This window comes from Centropristis striata, chromosome 16 (assembly GCF_030273125.1).
Source record: "Centropristis striata isolate RG_2023a ecotype Rhode Island chromosome 16, C.striata_1.0, whole genome shotgun sequence".
NCBI lineage: Eukaryota > Metazoa > Chordata > Actinopteri > Perciformes > Serranidae > Centropristis > Centropristis striata.
The window spans coordinates 910,340-932,490 of NC_081532.1; the positions used below are offsets into that span (position 1 = coordinate 910,340).

The 22,151-nt window shown below is 35.1% G+C and overlaps 1 protein-coding gene across 5 annotated transcripts in view; it reads right to left on the bottom strand.

Moving 5' to 3' along the window:
• ppp2r5ca (protein phosphatase 2, regulatory subunit B', gamma a) overlaps positions 1-21,944 on the bottom strand; it is a 39,128-nt gene extending 17,184 nt beyond the window's left edge. For 3 of the 5 annotated variants that reach the window (XM_059352589.1, XM_059352590.1, XM_059352591.1), the window contains exons 1-2: positions 21,768-21,941; positions 3,186-3,385 (exon numbers count right to left, since the gene is read on the bottom strand). In XM_059352589.1, coding sequence (XP_059208572.1) covers positions 3,186-3,385; positions 21,768-21,861 — 294 coding nt within the window. In that variant the 5' untranslated portion in view covers positions 21,862-21,941. Of the gene's footprint in view, positions 1-3,185; positions 3,386-21,767 lie in introns of all 5 variants that reach the window. The other 2 variants (XM_059352587.1, XM_059352588.1) reach the window with 2 other exon arrangements.
• Between the last annotated feature and the right edge of the window lie 207 nt (positions 21,945-22,151).

Genomic DNA, 22,151 nt, shown 5'->3' on the forward strand with positions numbered 1-22,151 from the left:
AAACGTCTATGAAGCGCTCTCTCTAACTGTATTTCAGCTGTAAACGTCTATGAAGCGCTCTATCTAACTTTATTCCAGCTGTAAACGTCTATGAAGCGCTCTATCTAACTTTATTTCAGCTGTAAACGTCTATGAAGCGCTCTCTCTAACTTTATTTCAGCTGTAAACGTCTATGAAGTGCTCTCTCTAACTTTATTTCAGCTGTAAACGTCTATGAAGCGCTCTATCTAACTGTATTTCAGCTGTAAACGTCTATGAAGCGCTCTCTCTAACTGTATTTCAGCTGTAAACGTCTATGAAGCGCTCTCTCTAACTGTATTTCAGCTGTAAACGTCTATGAAGCGCTCTCTCTAACTGTATTTCAGCTGTAAACGTCTATGAAGTACTCTATCTAACTGTATTTCAGCTGTAAACGTCTATGAAGCGCTCTATCTAACTGTATTTCAGCTGTAAACGTCTATGAAGCGCTCTCTCTAACTGTATTTCAGCTGTAAACGTCTATGAAGCGCTCTCTCTAACTTTATTTCAGCTGTAAACGTCTATGAAGCGCCCTCTCTAACTTTATTTCAGCTGTAAACGTCTATGAAGCGCTCTCTCTAACTTTATTTCAGCTGTAAACGTCTATGAAGTGCTCTCTCTAACTGTATTTCAGCTGTAAACGTCTATGAAGCTCTCTCTAACTTTATTTCTCTGGTAGGTTAATGTTAGACTCGTCCTAGCATCAGGCCTGGAGGCTTCGGCCCACAATAATCAGAGTGTTTAGTTTGTGTCTCAGATCAACTGACTCTCTGGAGGCCGGCGGCTGCAGGCCGGTCATGGGACGGTGCAGGTGGCCCACTAACACTGGAGCCTTGTTTTACAGGGACACTAAGGTAGAGAGACACGCTGGGAGGACCTCACAGTCAGAACCGTGATTATTATTATTATATCCATTCTGCTGCCGGCTTCAATGATGAAGAGATAATCGTTTATAGCAGCAACCAACCTTTTTGAGAAAAAACCCCCAAAAAAACCCAACTAAATCCTTTTTTTCTCCCTGTTAAATGTACTAAACACCATATCTCTAACAGAAATATACTGGAATGTTTAATGGTGAAATCTTTAATTTATGCAGCATTTATAAAGTATTTTTTGTTAATAGTTTCTGGTTTATTTTGTGTCTTTTTTGGTTATTGTGTATTTTTTAATAATTTGTCTTTTTTGGTCATTTTGTTTCTTTTTTTAAGTAATTTAGTTTTTTTTCTGTCATTTTGCGTCTATTTTTTGGTCAGTTGCGTCTTTGGTCATTTTGTGTCTTTATTTTGTAATTTTGTGTCTTTTTTTTAAGTAATTTAGTTTTGTGGTCATTTTGTGGGTTTTTTAAAATTTTGTGTCTTTTTTACTAAAAAAATTACTTAAAAAAAGGATGTAAAATGAATTAAAAAAATATTCTGGCACCATGTTTGTAAACAAAAATATACTGTAATACATATACAAACATCACTGTAATTTTTGCATTCATTTTTTTGCAAAAATCCTTTTTCTCACTGTTGAATGTACTAAACACCAACAGAAATATACTGTAATATTTAATGGTGAAATCTTTAATTTATGCAGCATTTATAAAGTATTTTCTTCTAAATTATATGGCAGAACAGCGTTTTTATTAATACGGTAAAATATGGAATAAAATGTCAATCTTAAACATGAAATCAACAGTGTTAATATCATTTTACTGTAATATTTGAAAAAGTAAAAACTGTAAAGTTGATCACGTGATTTCTCACATTAATTATAAACAATGAAAACAAAGCTGGGGAACAGAAATCAATATTCAGTACTTAGTTTTTTTTGTTTTTGAACCATGTTGCACCACAAAAGTGATCAATTATGTAATGTTAAAGAAAAGTTGGATATTTTTAAATAATCTTGTCACATTTTGAACTCATGACCAGATCTGGGTCATTTTAACAAAGGAAGTCTCTCTAACAGACGATTATAGTCTGTTAGAGCAGAGAGTTTATTCTAGGAGACACCAGAGAAGTGATTCAGGAGAAACTTTAACCCTTTGATGCACAACATGGGTCTCAAACTGCCGGCCCGCGGGCCAGTTGTGGCCCTCATGACGATATTTTGTGGCCCCCACCTTGATATGAAAGTTTAATGTGAGTTTTATATGAATGGCACTTTACCGTGTTGTGTGTGGAAGGTCCCTTTAATTACTGTTTTTGGTAATTTTGTGTCTTTTTTTAAAATTGTGTCTTTTTTTAGTAATTGTGTCTTTTTTTGGTCAATTTGTATCTTTTTTTGGTCATTTTGTGTCTTTTTTTGTCATTATGTGTCTTTTTTTTGTCATTTTGTGTTCTTATTAGTAATTTTGTGTCTTTCTTTTTATAAATGTGTCTTTTTTAATAATTTTGTCTTTTTTTGGTCATTTTGTGTCTTTTTTTTTGGTAATTTTGTGTCTATTTTTTTGTCATTTTGTGTCTTTTTTTCAGTCATTTTGTGTCTTTTTTAGTAATATTGTGTCTTTTTTTTGTGTCTTTTTTTCAGTCATTTTGTGTCTTTTTTCTGTCATTTTGTGTCTTTTTTTCAGTCATTTTGTGTCTTTTTTAGTAATATTGTGTCTTTTTTTTGTGTCTTTTTTTCAGTCATTTTGTGTCTTTTTTCTGTCATTTTGTGTCTTTTTTTCAGTCATTTTGTGTCTTTTTTTGGTCATTTTGTGTCTTTTTTTTGTAATTTTGTGTCTTTTTTTTAGTCATTTTGTGTCTTTTTTTGGTCATTTTGCGTCTTTTTTTGGTCATTTTGTGTCTTTTTTTAGTAATTTATTTTTTTCTGTCATTTTGTGTCTTTTTTAGTAATATTGTGTCTTTTTTAGTAATATTGTGTCTTTTTTTCAGTCATTTTGTCTTTTTGTGGTCATGTTGATGCTGCCTCCAGCGGCCTCCAGGTAACTTGAGTTTGAGACCCCTGCTGTAAAGTGACCCGACTTAGTTTTTATATTCTATATTGTTGCAATAAATTAATTTCATCATTCAGTATTGCAGGTTTTCCTCAAATAACTTGTTTTTGATCATCATACATCCCAATTTTTTTGTTTTAATTTCTTACTTTTTGAATAAAACCCCTTTTTTTTTATCCACCCTGGTCTCCAGCTCTACCCCCGACCCCTGACCCCCGACCCGTCTCCTCCTCCTGGTACTGACCATGTGCACCACCTCGGGGTAGATGGGCTCTGTGATGACGTTCCTGTTGTGGGTGATGTACTCCACCATCTCGCTCAGCGCCGCCCGCTTCACCTCCTTCCATTTCAGGTCGCTGAGCGGGTCGGACAGGAAGTCAAAGAGGACGCAGCACTGCCGGAGCTTCTGGATGAAGAGCTTCTCCTGCTCCGCCGGGGCCACGTCTAAAGAGGAGAAACAAAGAGGAGCAGAGGAGGTGAGGAAAGACAAGGAGGAGAGTCCAGACGACTGGAGGAGAGACTTGTTGACGCCATCCAAGTCAAGTCAAAGTTTATTTATAGAGCACATTTAAAAACAACCTCAGTTGACCAAAGTGCTGTACAGTTATTAAAAAAGAATAAATCATAAAAACAATAAAAAGAATAAAATACTAAAAACAATAAAATAAAATAGAATAAAATAGTAATAAAAAGACTAGACTAGAAAACAAAGCAGCGTGGAGCCCTACTGTACATTTACCTCTAAAGTTCTGGCTGTAAACTCCATGAGGCCAGTTTCAGTTTGATGATGATATACCAAGTAAAACTGGAGACAAGCTCAAATAGATTTAGTATCAAAAAGTATCGATACTAAAACGTATCCGGGTGCAATACTCATTTTCAAAAGTATCGAATATCTGAAGCTTGTTATCATAGTTGCAGTTTCTTTTTATTATAAATATTTAACCTGTGGCTCTGTTCATTTTTACTGTTCATTTTACATTTTTACTTTGTTTTTATCCTGGTGGTATCGAAAATGTGGTATCGAGTATCAAATATTTTCCCTGGTGACAACCCTAAACTGTAGTGTAAACAACAACAACAAAGATATTTACATAAATAAAAAGAAGTTTGTACATGAACTTCCCAGTGCAGCCAAACAAACGTACTGACTTAAAGCTGAGTCAATGAAGAACCCAAAAACAGCTCTCCTCCTTTGTCAAAAAAAAAATAAAATAAAAAAAAATATATATATGTATGTATAAATCAGTAGAGGAAGGAGGGGCGTTTAACTGTGAAGGATGTGAGTTAAAACAGTAAAACAGTGATATCAGGAGAGAGAAACATGATCCAGCAGAGAGATGGAGACTGGAGAATGAGTCATGAGACTAAAGAGCACTGAGAGAAAGACCAGGAGGAGTCAGGAGGAGCAGGAGGAGGAGGAGCAGAGAGAGAGAGGAGGAGCAGAGAGAGGAGTCAGGAAGGAGGTGAACAGTCAGTCTAACTGTTTGACACACAAGAAGAGAATAAAAAAGAGATTTCAAACCCCACACTGAAAGCCTTGTGACAAAACAAACTAAAATTAGGATTCTTTTTCAGAAACAAATCTTCAAGTTTCTCCTATCGGTCAAGGAAATATTTGATTTCTGCAACTTGTTTTGCCTCTACTGGACTACAGAGATCTGCTTTTCATGAATGCAACAACTCAGAGCCTGAAGAAGCTGGACTACTGAAGCTCCTTCACTGTTGTTGTCATGCTGTATTTGTATTTGTTGTTTATGATAACTGTGTTAAATGTTGGAACTTGTCTCTTTTTATGCTGTTTTCTAGGCCAGGTCTCTCTTGGAAAAGAGATTTTTTAAAATCTCAACGAGACTTTTACCTGGTTAAATAAAGGATATATATAAATATTTTAGGGTTGTGAAAAGTATCGATATATATATATATATTTATTTATTTATTTTAGGGTTGTCTCAAAAAAGTATCGATAATAAAACGTATCCGCATACAATACTCATTTTCAAAAGTATCAAGAACCTGAAGCTTGTTATCATAGTTGCAGTTTCTTTTTGCACAACTGTTCTTTATTATAAATATTTAACCTGTAATTTACATGTTGCATTTTACTTGTTAATAAAAATATTTCTGTTAAATTTTGGGGTCTTTGCTTTTATCTTGGTGGTATCGAAAAAAAAAAAAAAAAAAATTTTAGTATCGTGACAACCCTAATATATATATATACACACACACACACACACACACACACACACACACACACACACACACACACACACACACACACACACACACACACACACATTAACGAAGAAAGCCTGGATACTGAGTCTGTCTTGTTATTTGTCCACGGCGGTTTGAGGACTTCCTCTTTTTAACTGAATTTCCAGCCTCAGACACAGCGTCAACAAACAGACAATGTGTGAGGGAAGACTTGAACATGACAACAGAAAGAGGAAACGTCCTCTCAGAGACTGTAAAGCTGCTCATGTGCTGCAGTTATAACACATGACATAATCATTAAGTCTTTATGAGACTCTGACCAAGCTGGTTTCTGTTTCTCTGTCATGATGTTTGGTTTTATCTGAGACAGACACTGGAGGAAACTCTACGTGCAGAATGAATAATAATACAATCTGATTTATAGAGCTAGCTTAGCATAAAGTCTGTAAATGGCTGGAAACAGCTAGCATGGTGTTCAAAGGTATAAATGTGTCCTAAAGCTCACTAATGACCACAATACATTGTTTTTCTTTGACTCGACATAGGACATAGCCCAGTTAACTGTTCCTCCCATTTTCAGGCTCTATGCTAAGCTAACAAATGTTTTCTTATCGAAAGAGCAGCAGTGCTCCTTTCTGCAGACAGTCAGGTTCATTTATATATATATATATTCAATAAAACACCCGGGAACTTTTTTCATCTCAGGTTTCTCCCTGAATGACTCATTAACTCTGATTCTGTAGGTCGAGTCCCAGCTGTATTTAAACAGGTTCATTGCTAATGTCAACACCAACGACACGACACATCACCCGGCTGTGAAGGAGTTAATTTATCTGAAGGAGCAGCAGGAACCTGATCATCAGTCTGGAGGATCAGGATGATGGTTGATTTATAATGTTTCACCAAACAGGATTAAAATGTGGTTCGATCACTAGACTCACATTTATGTTTTCATGCTGATGAGTTACTGAATGTTCAGAAAGAGAGTTAAAGTCAATCACCTACATCTACGTCACACCTACGTCACACCTACACCTATGTCACACCTACGTCACATCAACATCACACCTACGTCACATCTACGTCACACCTACGCCACATCTACGTCACACCTACACCTACGTCACATCTACGTCACACCTACGTCACATCTACGTCACATCTACGTCACATCAACATCACACCTACGTCACACCTACGTCACACCTACACCTACGTCACACCTACATCACATCTACGTCACATCTACGTCACACCTACATCACATCTACGTCACACCTACATCTCATCTACGTCACACCTACATCTACAGCACATCTACGTCACACCTATGTCACATCTACGTCACACCTACATCTACGTCACACCTACATCTAGGTCACAGCTACGTCATCTACGTCACATCTACATCACACCTACGTCACATCTACGTCACACCTACATCACAACTACGTCACATCTACGTCACACCTAAGTCACACCTACAACACACCTAAATCACACCAACATCACAACTACGTCACATCTACATCACACCTACGTCACATCTACATCACACCTACGTCACACCTAGAGAACACCTACAACACAACTACGTCACATCTACATCACAACTACGTCACACCTACATCACACCTACATACACCTACATCACACCTACATACACCTACATCACACCTTGTGCTACACGTTGAAGTATCCTTGAGCAAGACACTGAACCCCAAACTGCTCCTGATGTTGCGTTCATCGGTGTGTGAATGAATTCCTGCTGGTGGCAGGAGGCAGCGTTTAGCCTCTGCCACCAGGATGAATGTGAGGGTGAACGGGTGAATGAGTCAGTCTGTAGTGTAAAGAGCTTCTTGTGGTCGCAAAGACACTAGAAAAGAGATATATAAGTGCAGGAACATTTACCATTTCACACCGTCTCTCCACTGTCAATAAAGCCTTGAAAATGGCCAAAAAATATCTTTAACAAAGCAAAAAACATCTACAACACACAGAGAACACCTACATCACATCTAGCAGCTTTCACTAACATTTAGCTGAGACCTGCAACAGTAACAGCCTCTGATAGAAACATTCTCTGAAAGAGCTTTTTAGTCTCTATGCAATAAACGCTGTTAGATCCTGCAGTGTTTGATATAATCCTGACATAAAGAACATATCCAGCCTATCAGTGGCTGTAAATGGTTCTATATGAATATATAATAGAGGGTCTGTGTGGTTTTAGCCTGAATAAATCCTAGCAGAGCAGCAGAAGGCTGTAATTACTAATCAGCAGAGGGTGTGGCACCAACAATAGGCTGAGGAAGCTGAGTCTGAGGATGTTGGCGCCGCTGGCTGAACTGAATGAGATCAGATAGTATATACATGGCATATACGTCAATGAGAAACACAGCCAATGGCTCTCTTTCCTCTCCTCTTCCTGCTGAAACCTGTGGGCAGAGCTCGTCCAATTACACAGATAAGAAAATTAGGTTGGGAGGCAAATTAGAATTTATGAATTTGGCACAGGGTTCAAATAAGGAAAAAGGATAAATAATAATAATAATAATAACATAAAATTGATGAAGGTAAACAGAGCGTTGCAAATATGATACACTAGTGAGGAAATGTATATTATAAAACTAAATTATTCTGTGATGAATTAATTAATTTGGTGCCCGTGTGTTGTGCTGCTGCCACACATCTCGTTTTAATTAGCAGGAAAGTAACGAGCAAATAAACAATCTGGCATGAAATCCTTCAGACGATTCATCCAGCAGGTGTTTGATAAGGAAAAAACACTGCAGGAGAAACCTGACGGAGGGAACAGAAGAAGAGCAGCTACACAGATTCTGTCTTTGCCCAATTTACTGAATGTACAAAAGGCCAGAAACACACTGGACATTCTTGCAAACAGGCAGATTGACAGTAAGAAGAGAGATATTATACACTATACCAGTAGTTCTCAACCTTTTTGAGTCGCGACCCCCAATTTAACATGCATGTTTGTCCGCGACCCCCACTCACTGAACACAATCTCACACGCACAGTTCAGATCACCCAAAAAAAGAAACAAAATGACCAAAAAAGACTCAAAATGACCACAAAATGACCAAAAAGGACACAAAATGACCAGAAAAGACACTAAATGACCAAGAAGACACTAAATGACCAAAAAAAAGACACAAAATGACCTAAAAAAGGAAACAAAATGACCAAAAAAGACACAAAATGACCACAAAATGACCAAAAAGGACACAAAATGACCAGAAAAGACACTAAATGACCAAGAAGACACTAAATGCCCAAAAAAGACTCAAAATGACCAAAAAAAGACACAAAATGACCTTAAAAAGGAAACAAAATGACCAAAAAAGACACAAATTGACCAGAAAATGGTCGAAAAAAAAAAGAAACAAAATGACCAAAAAAAAAAAAAAATGACCAAAAAGACTAAAACACATGAACACATGAACACTTTAACACAGTGGAGACAGAGCTGACTTCCAAAATGATTTGGCGACCCCCAGAAATCATCTCGCGACCCCAATTGGGATCCCGACCCCAAGGTTGAGAATAGCTGCACTACAGAGCCTGATTAACCCTCTGGAGTCCACGAAAGCAGCGAAGCATCATTTCTTCATGTTGTCACAACTTAAAAACTAAAACCGTGTCGTGTTCTGCTGCCGTTAACTTCCCTCTAAAGTTCTGACTTTAAACTACATGACAGTTTCTGTTTGATGATAACAAGTAAAACCGGAGATAATGTCAAACATATTAAGTATAAAAATATAGAACTAGAAAATGTCCTCTGGGTAAATAGTGAAAGGGCCACGGGGGCTACTGCCGGTGTGTGTACACTATGATGAGATTCTTCAGAGATTTATAACAATTAATACTAGTAATGTTATGATACTATATAATATACAAGGAGCACACCTACAACAAGCATTCCTTTACAAGTATTTATTTATACAGCAACCTATGACCTTTAACCTCAAAATGTGTGTGTGTGTATCTGTAACTGTAATCAGAGCAAAGATCAGAGCAGAGCAATCAACAGAATTAACTGCCACCAACTGTTAATGTTCCAGCACAGTGAAAGCAGCCAGAGGAGGACAGACTGGAATTTCTGGCCTCGAACAGAAAGCATTTTTGGCAAAACCATAATACCTATCATTGATCCGACTTCACTTTGAGCGTCCTGAGTTCTTCCTGAACAGCTACATATGTTTGTTTTTTAAGAAAAATGAAAAAATAGCTTTGTTAGAGTGATCTAAAAAAACTGTTACATCTCCCTTTTTCAGAAATCTTCCTGCGTTTTTAATATGGGAGCCAATGAGGCTGTTGGTGGTGTTGGTGGATCATCTGTGCGTCCTACGCCCAAACTATAACTCTGACAGCTTTACCAGAGGATTGTGAGGGAGAAGACTAATTTTCCTACGTTTCTATGTATAAATTATTTCTGTAGAGTGGAATTTGCGGCCTGGAGCGCAGTTTTAAAATTTATTTTTTGACAGTTTTTTCTCTCCCTCTACACTCTGGTGATGATGTCACACACTCTGACACGAACATTCCGTGCAATACACACCCATTATAATCTCAGAATTTCTCAAAAAATGATCATGGTCATTGAACAGGGATTGATAAAAAACTATATGACCTATCGAAACGTGGATTAATACACCGATACACAAGACTTGTGTCTACTGTTTAAAGTTTAAATGGAGTCTCTAGGTGAAATTATGCCGGAGAAGTAGACGTTTAAAAATCTACAATTATTGTTCTTTTTCACTCATTTTTTTTCGACTGTCCCATTCTTGCATTCACTTAATGCAAAATTTTGGGCAGTTTTTCATCGCGAAAAATTAGTATTCTGTAGAGAAAAGTAAAAGCACACCGATCCTGATCAAACCGCACGTTTTGATATATAATTTGTCCTGCAACTCTGGTCCCTACAGATATTGCTGGATGGGACCAGTGCTGGGGAGATTGCCCCGAGGCCCAAACTAGAAATATAGTAAAGGTATTAGCAATTAAACTGGTAAAAAATATAATAAAGTATCAACAATTTACAATATAAACAAGTAGAAATATGAAAAAATGGAGCGGCTGTAACAAGCTGGCACTAGTGCATCAAATTGAAGTTATAATTGAGAAAAGGATAAAATATGAGATATGAAATTTAATTTTACTCTTTATCTGTCTTTTTCATTTAATCAATTCATAATTAACTCTTACCAACGTCATCCAGCCTGTTATTGTCTTGTGTATTTGTATAACTTCTAATTGAGACTGAGACCCCATTTTTTTTTATTTATTAATTTTTCTCTTCTCCCTTTTCTGTTATTGCTGCCTTTCTTACTTTATTTATTTTTATTTCATTTTATTTATTTTTCTCTTCTCCTTTTCTTTTATTGATGCATTTCTTACTTTTTTAATTTATTTTTATTAAATTAATTCATTAATTAATTATTTTTTCTCTTCTCCCTTTTCTTTTATTGCCGCCTTTCGTACTTTATTTATTTAATTTATTTTTTCCTCTTCTCCCTTTTCTTTTCTTGCTGCCTTTCTTACTTTTTTAAAAATGTATTTATTTATTTTTTCCTCTTCCTTTTCTTGCTGCCTTTCTTACTTTATTTATTTATTTATTTTTATTTTCTTCCTTTTCTTTTATTGCCGCATTTCTTACTTTTTATTTATTTATTTATTTTTATTTAATTTATTTATTCATTTATTTCTCTTCTCCTTTTCTGTTATTGGCGACTTTCTTACTTTTTTTATTTCTTTTATTTTATTTCTTTATTTTATTTTTTTACTCTGGTCCCTTTTCACTTATTGCAGCCTTTCTTACTTTTTACATTTATTTTAATCTTTTTTTTTTCCTCTTCTCTCCAACAGGAATCTTTGTGTAAAATATCCAGATATAAATTAAGTTTACTTCTTCAAAATAAATTAATATTTGACTCACAGATTACATGGTTTAAATATTTGTAATAATAAGTGAAAAATCAGTCAGTACAACACATTTTATTAAGTAAATCATAAGCAAATTTGCAGTTATATCCTACAAATGTTTTTAATTATATTTACTCAGTTTGTTTAGTAATTACTACTCAGTTTTCCATATAATCAACATAATATTTCAGTTACATTTACTCAGTTTATGTGGAAAATTGAGCCAATAAGTCAATTCATTCAGAGGTACCTGAAAATATGACTTTAATTGACTCTTTACTCAGGTTTTGTTGAACCGATTTGAGAGTTTTTAAATCAACTAATTGTAAAAATGTTGCACTGATTCAATTAAGTCATATGCAGTATTAGTTTTCTGTAGTAATTAGGGACCGAGCACTAACGGTGCGAGGACCCTATTGAAATTGGTCTGTCTATTATTATTATTTCGACAAATGAATTGCCTTTTTGGGGGATTTATCATATTCAAAAACGCCCCAAACTCGGCACAAAATTCAATCGTGTCGAAAATGTAGGTATTTCATTGCTTTCAGAAATGGGCGTGGCAAAATGACCTACTAGCGCCCCCTAGAATTCAGCCCCTCACACAGGTTTTTTGTAGAGACACGAAATTTGGTACATACATGTATCATGGCAAGACGCACCAAAAAGTCTCAAGAAGCCATACCCTAAAATGTACAGGAAGTCGGCCATCTTGGATTTAATATGGAATTTTCGCCATTTCCACGTCGCATACTTTAACGAACTCCTCCTACAGATTTCATTTGAGTTTTATTTCCATTTCCGAGCCTAACCTCTGCAGCTGGACCTTGTCCCTGATGTCTGTGTAAGTGGTTGGTGAACTGGTTTGACTGGGACCTGCAGCCTGCAGCTGACTGGAGCTGCTCCTCTTACATAAGTCCGTCTCTCAGAAAGTTTCTGTCCACTCCTAAAATATCCAGCGGCTGGTTGTGTAACAGATAAAGGCCCAGTGTTGGATCCCAAAATTGATGTGAACCACAATGTGACGTCTATTAATGCAGCAACAGAAGCCTGAGGGGGGAGGGGGCCGAACAGAGAGAGATTTATCTGGATTCACCCCCCAAACCTTCACAACAAAGATCATAAATAACTGGAGTCACATTGAAATCACAGTCTGCACTTTCTCCTCTGAAAATGAGCCGATTCTGGTCCAGTCTGGAGTCAGAAACAAGTTATTATAGTCAACGGAAACTAACAAAAACTAGAAAAAACTAGATCATTTATCCTGTTTTAAGAGTTAGCCCTCTGGAGTCCATCTATTTATTGAAAACACACGTTTTATTTACAGTAATAACGTTATTTATATAACAGACAAGCTGAGAAATCCAGTTGAAAGTTCAATCATAGGAGCCATTTATGTTTCTAGACCTTTTTAAAATGTTGGGGGGTAGAACAGAGAGCTCGGCAAGTTTTTCCACACAGAAAGTGTAATCTTTACTCAGGCTGTTTCTAAGTTATATCTATTTAATAGAACAATTACATTTGACTTGTAAATAACAAATAATAAAGCCAATGAACTGCTTTAGTGAATATTACTTGGAACGAATGATTCAATTAATTCAATTACATTAAAACTGAGGACAGATAATAACAATCACTAAGTAATGCACTACATGAAAAACTGAAAAACTTTAAAGTAAAAGCACTGAATTTGTATTTCTTTGCAGAATTTATATAGATGATTGAAATAATAATTACAGGGCCAAAAAAATCTAAAAAAATTTTCAGTGTAGAATTGAAAAAACAATTTTTTTTGTGGTTACAAAACGAATTAAAACAAACTACAATTATAGTGAAAATATCCTCCGTTTTCCTCTTTGTCAACTTTTTTCATACAGTGTTTCTGAGTGTGTATTCCTGTTTCGTGGGCTTCCAGGAGCAGCGAGGGTTAAACTAGCGTAATGACTCCATGTTGGCTGTAAAGAGAAACTTCTCAGCTTTCAGAAAACATTAGATTTTTCCCGATAGTGTAAACCGTTTAGTTATTATGGTAACAGTGTTGTGCGCGCAAAACGTCTTTTTAAAATAATTTTGTCTTTTTTGGAAATTTTGTGTCCTTTTAAAATATTGTTTTCCTTTTTTGCAATTTGATGTCTTTTTTTGGTCATTTTGTTTCTTTTTAAAGTAATTTAGTTTTTTTTTTTTGTCATTTTGTGTCTTTTTTTAGTAATTTAGTTTTTTTTTTGTCATTTTGTGTCTTTTTTTGGCGATTTTATGTCTTTTTTGTGTCATTTTGTGTCTTTCTTTTCGTAATGTTGTGTCTTTTTTTGGTCATTGTGATACTGTCTCCAGCGGCCCCAGGTAATTAGAGTTTGAGACCACTGCTGTAGAGGAAACACTGTATAATCCTTTCTGGTTGATAATAAATGTATTTATGATCTGCTGGTTAGTGAACAGGAACACATGGTGAATGTGTTTACTGACACTGGGATGTTTACACAACAACCAACATTATAAACACCAGACCTGTCAGAGTTAATAACCTTAGTGGGGCTGAGATGATAAAGGAAACATTTCTTTGAATCTGGCACCCAACAACTAATAAAAACTAGACCAAAACTAGCAAACTCTCTCTAAAAACTAACTGAAACTAACTGGATTTACAAACAAAAGATCCCAACGACATTAAAACTAAACTAATGAAGCATCCAGACCTGTTATAACCTTGTTGTGTAGTCTGGTTGGTTGGTGCTCTATCATGTTGTGATCAATGTAAACATTGACTGCTTCTATTTATAGTCTGTGTTGACGCTCTGTTGCTGTTTCACAGCAACTGGCTCGGCAACATTCACTCATTTAGTCATTTAGCTGTTTTATAAGAAACACCTGAGAACACATCAGGATTATATACAGCAGGAAACAGAGCTGGGCTTTATTATCATATACTTTATCAAAACTAGAAGAAAATGTCTATTTTTTATATGCAACTGTGTTTGGGCAATATCTACGTTGCTTTATGTTCTGATTATGTTCTGATCTTGCATGTTGCTGACATGGAGTATAGCTACATATAAAGGCTTTATTTACCAAGAGATATTTCCATATAGACTATTTATATATTATATATTTAGTGATACAAATGGTTGTCAAGATAAGAAATGTTACCAGCTTCTGTTAACTTTGACTCTACACTACAGGCCAAAAGTTTGGAAGCAAAAAGATCAAATTTGTACAAAAAAAGAAGATCAGTTTCATTGTTATACTTTGCAACAAAATAAACCTGATTATTCTATAAAGAGTCACTTATTAGAACACATTAGACTCTAATGATCAGGTCTTTGGGTTTTTATTGCTTAGACTTTGTGTTTCCTTCTTTCCTTCATGTATAAATCTGAACTCTTGTTTCTTTTGTCAGAGATATGAACACAGTTGAGATTTATTGGGATTATTTTTGTCTCCAAACTCTCAAAAGACAAAGAGCTAAAATGAATAATGCTAACTGTGATTTGTTTTTTAACTTTTGAACTGAAGTTGTGACTCTTCCTAGTCTCCTCCACCCTAAAACTAAGCCCTTCTTTTCTGTTGGTAACATTTATTCACCAATGGTCTGATAACATCAATGTTTACCTAAAGGTCAATGGAGGAAAATGGTTCAATTCAATAAAGGTGAAGTCTGATCATGTAGTAAACACATCCAGAAATACACACAATACACACTGGTTTTAATAAGAAGACATGAGAACACAACATTTAAGCTGCTTCAGAACTTTTGGCCTGTAGTTTATGTTTTGATGGATTATTTAATGCTGGCTGAGTAACTGAAGACTTGTTTAGAAGACAGGAACAAAACATCAGATTATTCTGATCATTTCAAAGCAGTATTTTTAAATTCCTGCACATTCTTATGCTACGTTTACACGAGGATGCTTGCGGGTAAAAAGGACTAAATATTTTATGGGAAGTGTCTTTCATTTAGACGGTGACAGTGTTTTTGGGGCTTAAAAACATAAGAATGCCAAGACACAAAACTCTGCTCAGATTTGCTCATGTCGCATAAGCATTTACGTCATAATTTGTGTCTTTTGTCATATTTTTGTGTCTTTTTTGTCATAATTTGTGTCTTTTTTGTCATAATTTCATCTTTTGTGTCTTAATTTGTCTTTTTTGTTATAATTTGTATCTTTTTTTGTCATAATTTCGTCTGTTTGTCATATTTTTTGTCGTTTTTGTCATAATTTCGTTTTTTATGTCATAATTTGTCCTTTTTGTCATAATTTTGTCATTTTGGCAGTATTTTTAAATTCCTGCACATTCCTGTCATTGAAAACATAACTGTTAAAATGAAACATCTTCCAATCTTTCCAGACTGTAATCTGAAGGAGGTGGCGGCTAACCGCAGCTATCAGCGTTAGCACAACGGTGGAAAGAGCTCGTTATTAAAAATGGAGTTTTTCTTCTCAAAGAAACAGACTGAAGGACCTCGTTCACACAAAAATGTTCCTCTGGAGACACAACCTGCCTTAGAATACCTGATTACAGGAGCAGGAATGAACCAAAACACATTCCTGACACACCTAGAGGCTCAGAAACACAAGAAGGTGTCTAAAAACAAGATAAAAACACTAAATCTGACTCAATAAGCACATAAAGCTATGGTCAGTAGGTCAATTATACTAAAACAAGATAATTCAGATATTATTGATAGATAGAAGAAGAGAATACTTGGTGAGCTTCATGTTTTTTGCAGTGCTGTTCCCCAGACAAAAGCACCGCATTTTTTCCACATCATCAGCCACTTCATCAAGATTGTGGATCGGAGATGGCAGCCATATAAAGTCTATGAGAACCAATAAATCTTCCAAACCACTCAGAAGCTCAATCTGGGTGTCAAAATCTACATTTTCTGGGTCAAAGAATCATTTAAAGATGTTGAGAATATCACCAATGGCTCAGAATACATGAAATGACCCAAAATGACTCAAAAAAATACACAAAATGACACAAAATGGCAGCCATATAAAGTCTATGAGAACCAATACATCTTCCAAGCCACTCAGAAGGTCAATCTGGGTGTCAAAATCTACATTTTCTGGGTCAAAGAATCATTTAAAACTATTGAGAATATCACTAGATGATTATTTTTTCTATCAAATAGAAATGTTCATGTTCTCCCAGACTGGTAGGTCTTCAAGTGCTGCAGCAGGAATCCTGAGTTTAAAATGTTCGTAGTGCGGATTAGCTGCCACGTACACTGCTAAACAGAATCAAGGGAAAGCTTTCATCTCATGTCATGTCTTGTATTTACATTTTTCCCAACAGAAAATGTAGATTTTGACACCAAGATTGACCTTCTGAGTGGCTTGGAAGATATATTGGTTCTCATAGATTTTATATGGCTGCCATCTCTGATCCACAATCTTGATGAAGTGGCTGATGATGTGGAAAAAATGTGGTGCTTTTGTCCGGGGAACAGCACAGTAAAAAACATGAAGCTCACCAAGTATTCTCTTCTTCTATCTATCAATAGTATCTGAATTATCTTGTTTTGAGTGTATTTTACCTACTGACCATAGCTTTATGTGCTTATTTTGAGAACATGTGTCTTTCTTGTCTTGTATAGTTGATAAAACCTAAGAAAAGGCATTTTGTAACTAAAATGAATGAATGACCTCTTGTTTTTAGGATTGACATTGTGAGCTTTTTCATGCTTTTCAATCTACAGTCGGGCTTTTAAAGCCACAAATGCTCAAAATAAATATATTTGTATTTATTTCCAGACATCATTGTTTTTCCAGTTTCTAGATATTTTTACTCACTTAAAGAATTCTTACAAAGAAACATTAACTTGCTGCACTGACAGATAGTTTGACTTGTTTCCAGCATGTATTTGCTTCATTCTAGTGATTTATTACTCATGTTTTCTCAGTTGGTTTTTGCAGTGAAGATATATTGGTTCTCATAGACTTTATATGGGTGCTATCTCTGATCCACAGTCTGGATGAAGTGGCTCCTACCAGAATTTAAACCATAGAGAACATGTGGTTCTTTTATCCGGCGCGTCTCTTTATTCTGAACCTTCTGAGACGTTTTTCTTCCAATAAATGAGACGTTAGCGTGTTAAAGCGTCTTGTTTCAGGTTTAACATGTTTATAATGTAGTCAGTGATGTTAGAGGCCTGTTATAACTGGACTGTGCAGCGTTATGAAGCCTCGGGCTGTTATTGATCAGACTTATTGATCCATAGAGGCCTGATGACTAGTCATGTTGGAACCATCACTCTCTTTCCTCTCGGAGGCTTTAAAGGACACCAAATGTGTCTAAAACCAGATCAAACAGGAAATCTGCTGCTGCATGGACAGATTATTTACCTTGGCAAGATTTATTACATTAAGATTATTAAATCTATATAAAATAGATTTTTTGCAGTGTGCAGAAATGTAACTTGTGTTTGACTTTTGCAGATTTTGCAGCGCGAGTTTAAACATTTTCAATGCAATCTTTTGTGTAACTGTTTATTTGTGTGATTTTGGGCTATTTATTGTGGGTTTTTTTTCATTTTTTGTGTTTTCATCTGTGTTTTTGTATTTTTTGTGTGCGTTTTTTTGTGGTTTTTATATCTTTTCTGTGTGCTTTTAAGTTTTTTTCCTTAAATTTTGGTGTGTTTTTGTGTTTCTTGTGTTTATTGTTTTTAAAAAAAAGTGTTTTTGTATGTTTTTTATTTGTGTTTAATTATACACGACCCGGCCACGGATAAGCAGAAGAAAATGGATGGATGGATATACACAAATAATATATATTATTATTATATATATATATTATTATAATATAATTATACCTGCGTGCATACAGTATGTATCACCTGGAAACTACTGTATGTGCACTGCAAAAAAGGTGTTTAGTCTAAAAAAAGATTTATTAAATTAAGATTATTAAATCTAGAAATAAGCATGTTGAACGCTTAAAATAAGAAATTAACTCTTAAAACAAGATAAATGATCTAACACTTCTAAATCTAAAACTGCTTGAAGCTTTAATTTTTTATCTCTTTTGCACATTTTTTGTCTTTTTTGGTCATTTTGTGACCAAAAGAAGACATAAAAAGAAAAAAAAAACACAAAAAAGTTTAATTTATCTTGTTTAGACACACCTTTTTACACTGCAAAAAACATCTGACAAAAATAAGAAATAAATCACTAGAATGAAGCAAATTCATGCTGGAAACAAGTCAAACTATCTGCCAGTGCAGTAAGTTAATGTTTCTTTGGAGGAATTATTTAAATAAGTTAAAAATATCTAGAAACTGGAAAAACAATGATGTCTGGAAATAAATACAAATATTCTTATTTTGAGTAATTGTGTCTTGAAAAGCCCGACTGTAGAAACATTAAAATAACCAGAAATACTTGAAACAAGCACATTTTGGTGATAGAAAATACTTTGAAATATCATTTAAACTCCATGCAACTAAAACTCTCAACTGGAGCCAATATTTGAGGTAAAAACTCACCATATTCAACAGTTGAAGAGATTGAAAAGCATGAAAAAGCTCACAATGTCAATCCTAAAAACAAGTCTTTACACAAGACTGAAATCCCTGTGAAGAGGTTATTCACTCATTTTAGTTACATAATCGTAATATTTTTGTTTTTGTTTTATCATCTTGTGTCCTTTTTTGGTCATTATGTGTCATTTTGCAACTTTTTGTTTCTTTTTTCATAATTTTTCTGTCTTTTTGTGTGTTTTTTTTAGTCTTTTGTGTCTTTTTTGGTAATTTTGTGTCTTTTTTAAGTAATATTGTGTCTTTTTTGGTCATTTTGTGTCTTTTTTAAATTATTTTGTGTATTTTTTAAATACTTTTGTGTCTTTTTTTAGTAATTTTGTGTCTTTTTTTTTGGTAATTTTGTGTCTTTTTTTGTCATTTTGTGTCTTGTGACTGAAATCCCTGTGAAGAGTTATTCACTCATTTTAGTTACATAACAATTATATTTTTGTTTTTGTTTGGTCATCTTGTGTCTTTTTTTGTCATTTTCTGTCTTATTTTGTCTTTGTCTTTTTGTGTCTTTTTTGTCTTTTTGTGTCTTTACACAATAAGATTGTTAAATAACCACATAATAATAATACTAATAATTAATAAGCACATGAAGCTATGGTCAGTCGGTAAATTATACTAAAAACAAGATAATTAAGATACTATTGATAGATAGAAGAAGAAAATAATTAATACCTAATGAATCTAGATTCCCTTTAACGAGCTGGTATCTAAATGTTTTTAGTTTGAGTTTCCACTTCTCAGCCTGTTTGACTTCCCTTTTCTTAGATTTGATATGTGGGGAAGTGAAACTACTACTGAACCAAACAGTCTGAGTGTTTGTAGAGATCTTTTAAAAGATCTCAGGTTAGAAAATCAGCTGCTGGTTCACACAGATCAGCTGTGTTTGGGACAAGAACTGATTAAAAAATAATCATCAGGTCATTCTCACTGTAGAAACATGAAGCTCACCAAGTATTTTCTTCTTCTATCTATCAATAGCATCTTAATTATCTTGTTCTGAGTATAATTTACCTACTGACCATAGCTTTATGTGCCTATTTAATTATTATTATTATTATTATTATTATGTGCTTATTTAATGATCTTATTGTGTAAAGACTTGTTTTTAGGATTGACATTGTGAGCTTTTTCATGCTTTTCAATCTCTTCAACTGTTGAATATGGTGAGTTTTTACCTCAAATATTGGCTCCAGTTGAGAGTTTTAGTTGCATGGAGTTTAAATGATATTTAAAAAGTATTTTCTATCACCAAAACGTGCTCGTTTCAAGTATTTCTGGCTCATTTTAATGTTACTACAGTCGGGCTTTTCAAGACACAATTGCTCAAAATAAGAATATTTGGATTTATTTCCAGACATCATTGGTTTTCCAGTTACTAGATATTTTTACTTATTTAAAGAATTCTTACAAAGAAACATTAACTTACTGCACTGGCAGATACTTTGACTTGTTTCCAGCATGTATTTGCTTCATTCTAGTGATTTATTTCTTGTTTTAGTAAAAGGTGGGAAGGTGAGTCCACTGCAAAAAGTCAGCTCTTAAAAACAAGGAAAAAAAGTAAAAGTAAGTAAAAATTAACTGTATTTTGCTTAAAAATAGCAAAATTATCTGCAAATGCAACAATAATATTTGTCTTGTCAAGACTTTCCAAAATAAGTAAAAATATATTTTTTTAGTAATTCTGTGTCTTTTTTTTTTAGTAATTTTGTCTCTTTTGTTTTGGTCATTTTGTGTCTTTTTAAAAATAATTTAGTGTCTTTTTTAAATATAATTTTGTGTCTATTTCAATCATTTTGTGTCTTTTCTGGTATTTCTGGTGTCTTTTGTCTGTCATTTTGGGTTTTTTTTTAAGTAGTTTAGTTTTTTTCTGTCATTTTGTGTCTTTTTTAAACAATTCTGTGTATTTTTTGTCAATTTTTGTATTTTCTTGTCATTTTGTGTCTTTTAAAAGTAATTTAGCATTTTTTCAGTCATTTTATATCTTTTCTTGGTCATTTTTTGTCTTTTTTCTGTCATTTAGTGTCTTTTTTTAATCATTTTGTATCTATTTATGTAATTTTGTGTCTTATTTTGGTCATTTAGTGTTTTTTTTAGTAATTTTGTGTCTTATTTCTGTCATTTAGTGTCTTTTTTAGTAATTTTGTGTCTTATTTCTGTCATTTAGTGTCTTTTTTTAGTAATTTTGTGTCTTATTTTGGTCATTTAGTGTCTTTTTTTAGTAATTTTGTGTCTTATTTTGGTCATTTAGTGTCTTTTTTAGTCATTTTGTGTCTTATTTTGGTCATTTAGTGTCTTTTTTAGTCATTTTGTGTCTTATTTTGGTCATTTAGTGTCTTTTTTAGTCATTTTGTGTCTTATTTTGGTCATTTAGTGTCTTTTTTAGTCATTTTGTGTCTTATTTTGGTCATTTAGTGTCTTTTTTAGTCATTTTGTGTCTTATTTTGGTCATTTAGTGTCTTTTTTAGTCATTTTGTGTCTTATTTTGGTCATTTAGTGTCTTTTTTAGTCATTTTGTGTCTTATTTTGGTCATTTAGTGTCTTTTTTAGTCATTTTGTGTCTTATTTTGGTCATTTAGTGTCTTTTTTAGTCATTTTGTGTCTTATTTTGGTCATTTAGTGTCTTTTTTAGTCATTTTGTGTCTTATTTTGGTCATTTAGTGTCTTTTTTAGTCATTTTGTGTCTTATTTTGGTCATTTAGCATCTTTTTCCAGTCCTGTAGCCTCTCCTGTAGCTCCTGTAGCCTCCAGGTCTCTGGTCCTCCTGCTCTGAACCAGCAGCATAACAACAACACAGGCCAGTCCAGGACCCAGTGCAGACTGGGAGCAGACTGGGAGCAGAGCCTTCTCTGGGCTATGACCTCACTTCCTCTGACATCATCAGCAGCTAGCTAGCCTGCTAGCTAGCAGGCTAGCGGGGGGATGGGCACCGAGCTAGCTAGTCTAACCTGATCCTCCGTCTCACAGACACACAACCCTCCACATAACACACTGCCTGCTCCATTAAACACACAACACACACAACACAGCTACACACCCCGCCAACCAGACCCAGAGAGGTTCTCCAGAGGAACCAGAGGAACCAGTGGAGGAGAACCCAGCTCTCCTCTCCTCCAGCAGGATAAAGGACTAACGTACCTCTGAAGTGCATGAGGGCCACGGGCTGGAAGGGCCCGTTGGAGTTGGGAGCGTCCACCACCATCCTGTCTCCAGACTTATTGCATGTCAACATCTAAGAGCATCTAACGCTGGGCTGAAGCTCCGCCAGCCTCCATTTTACCTCAGACACAGAAAATGAAGCTCCGCTGCTGCGGGAGGGGACGGGCTGCTCTGACGTCAGCACGGGGGAGCGCGCTGATTGGCCCGGGCCCCAGGGGGGTCTGGGCCAATCAGGGCCGAGGCTGGAGGGGGGAGAGGGGCTGTGATTGGCTGGGAGGAGGCACAAGGGGGCGGGACTTGCTTTGGAATTTTTGTGCTGAGGCTCCGCCCCCCCGAGGAGTCACTGGGCTCCATCTGCAGCCA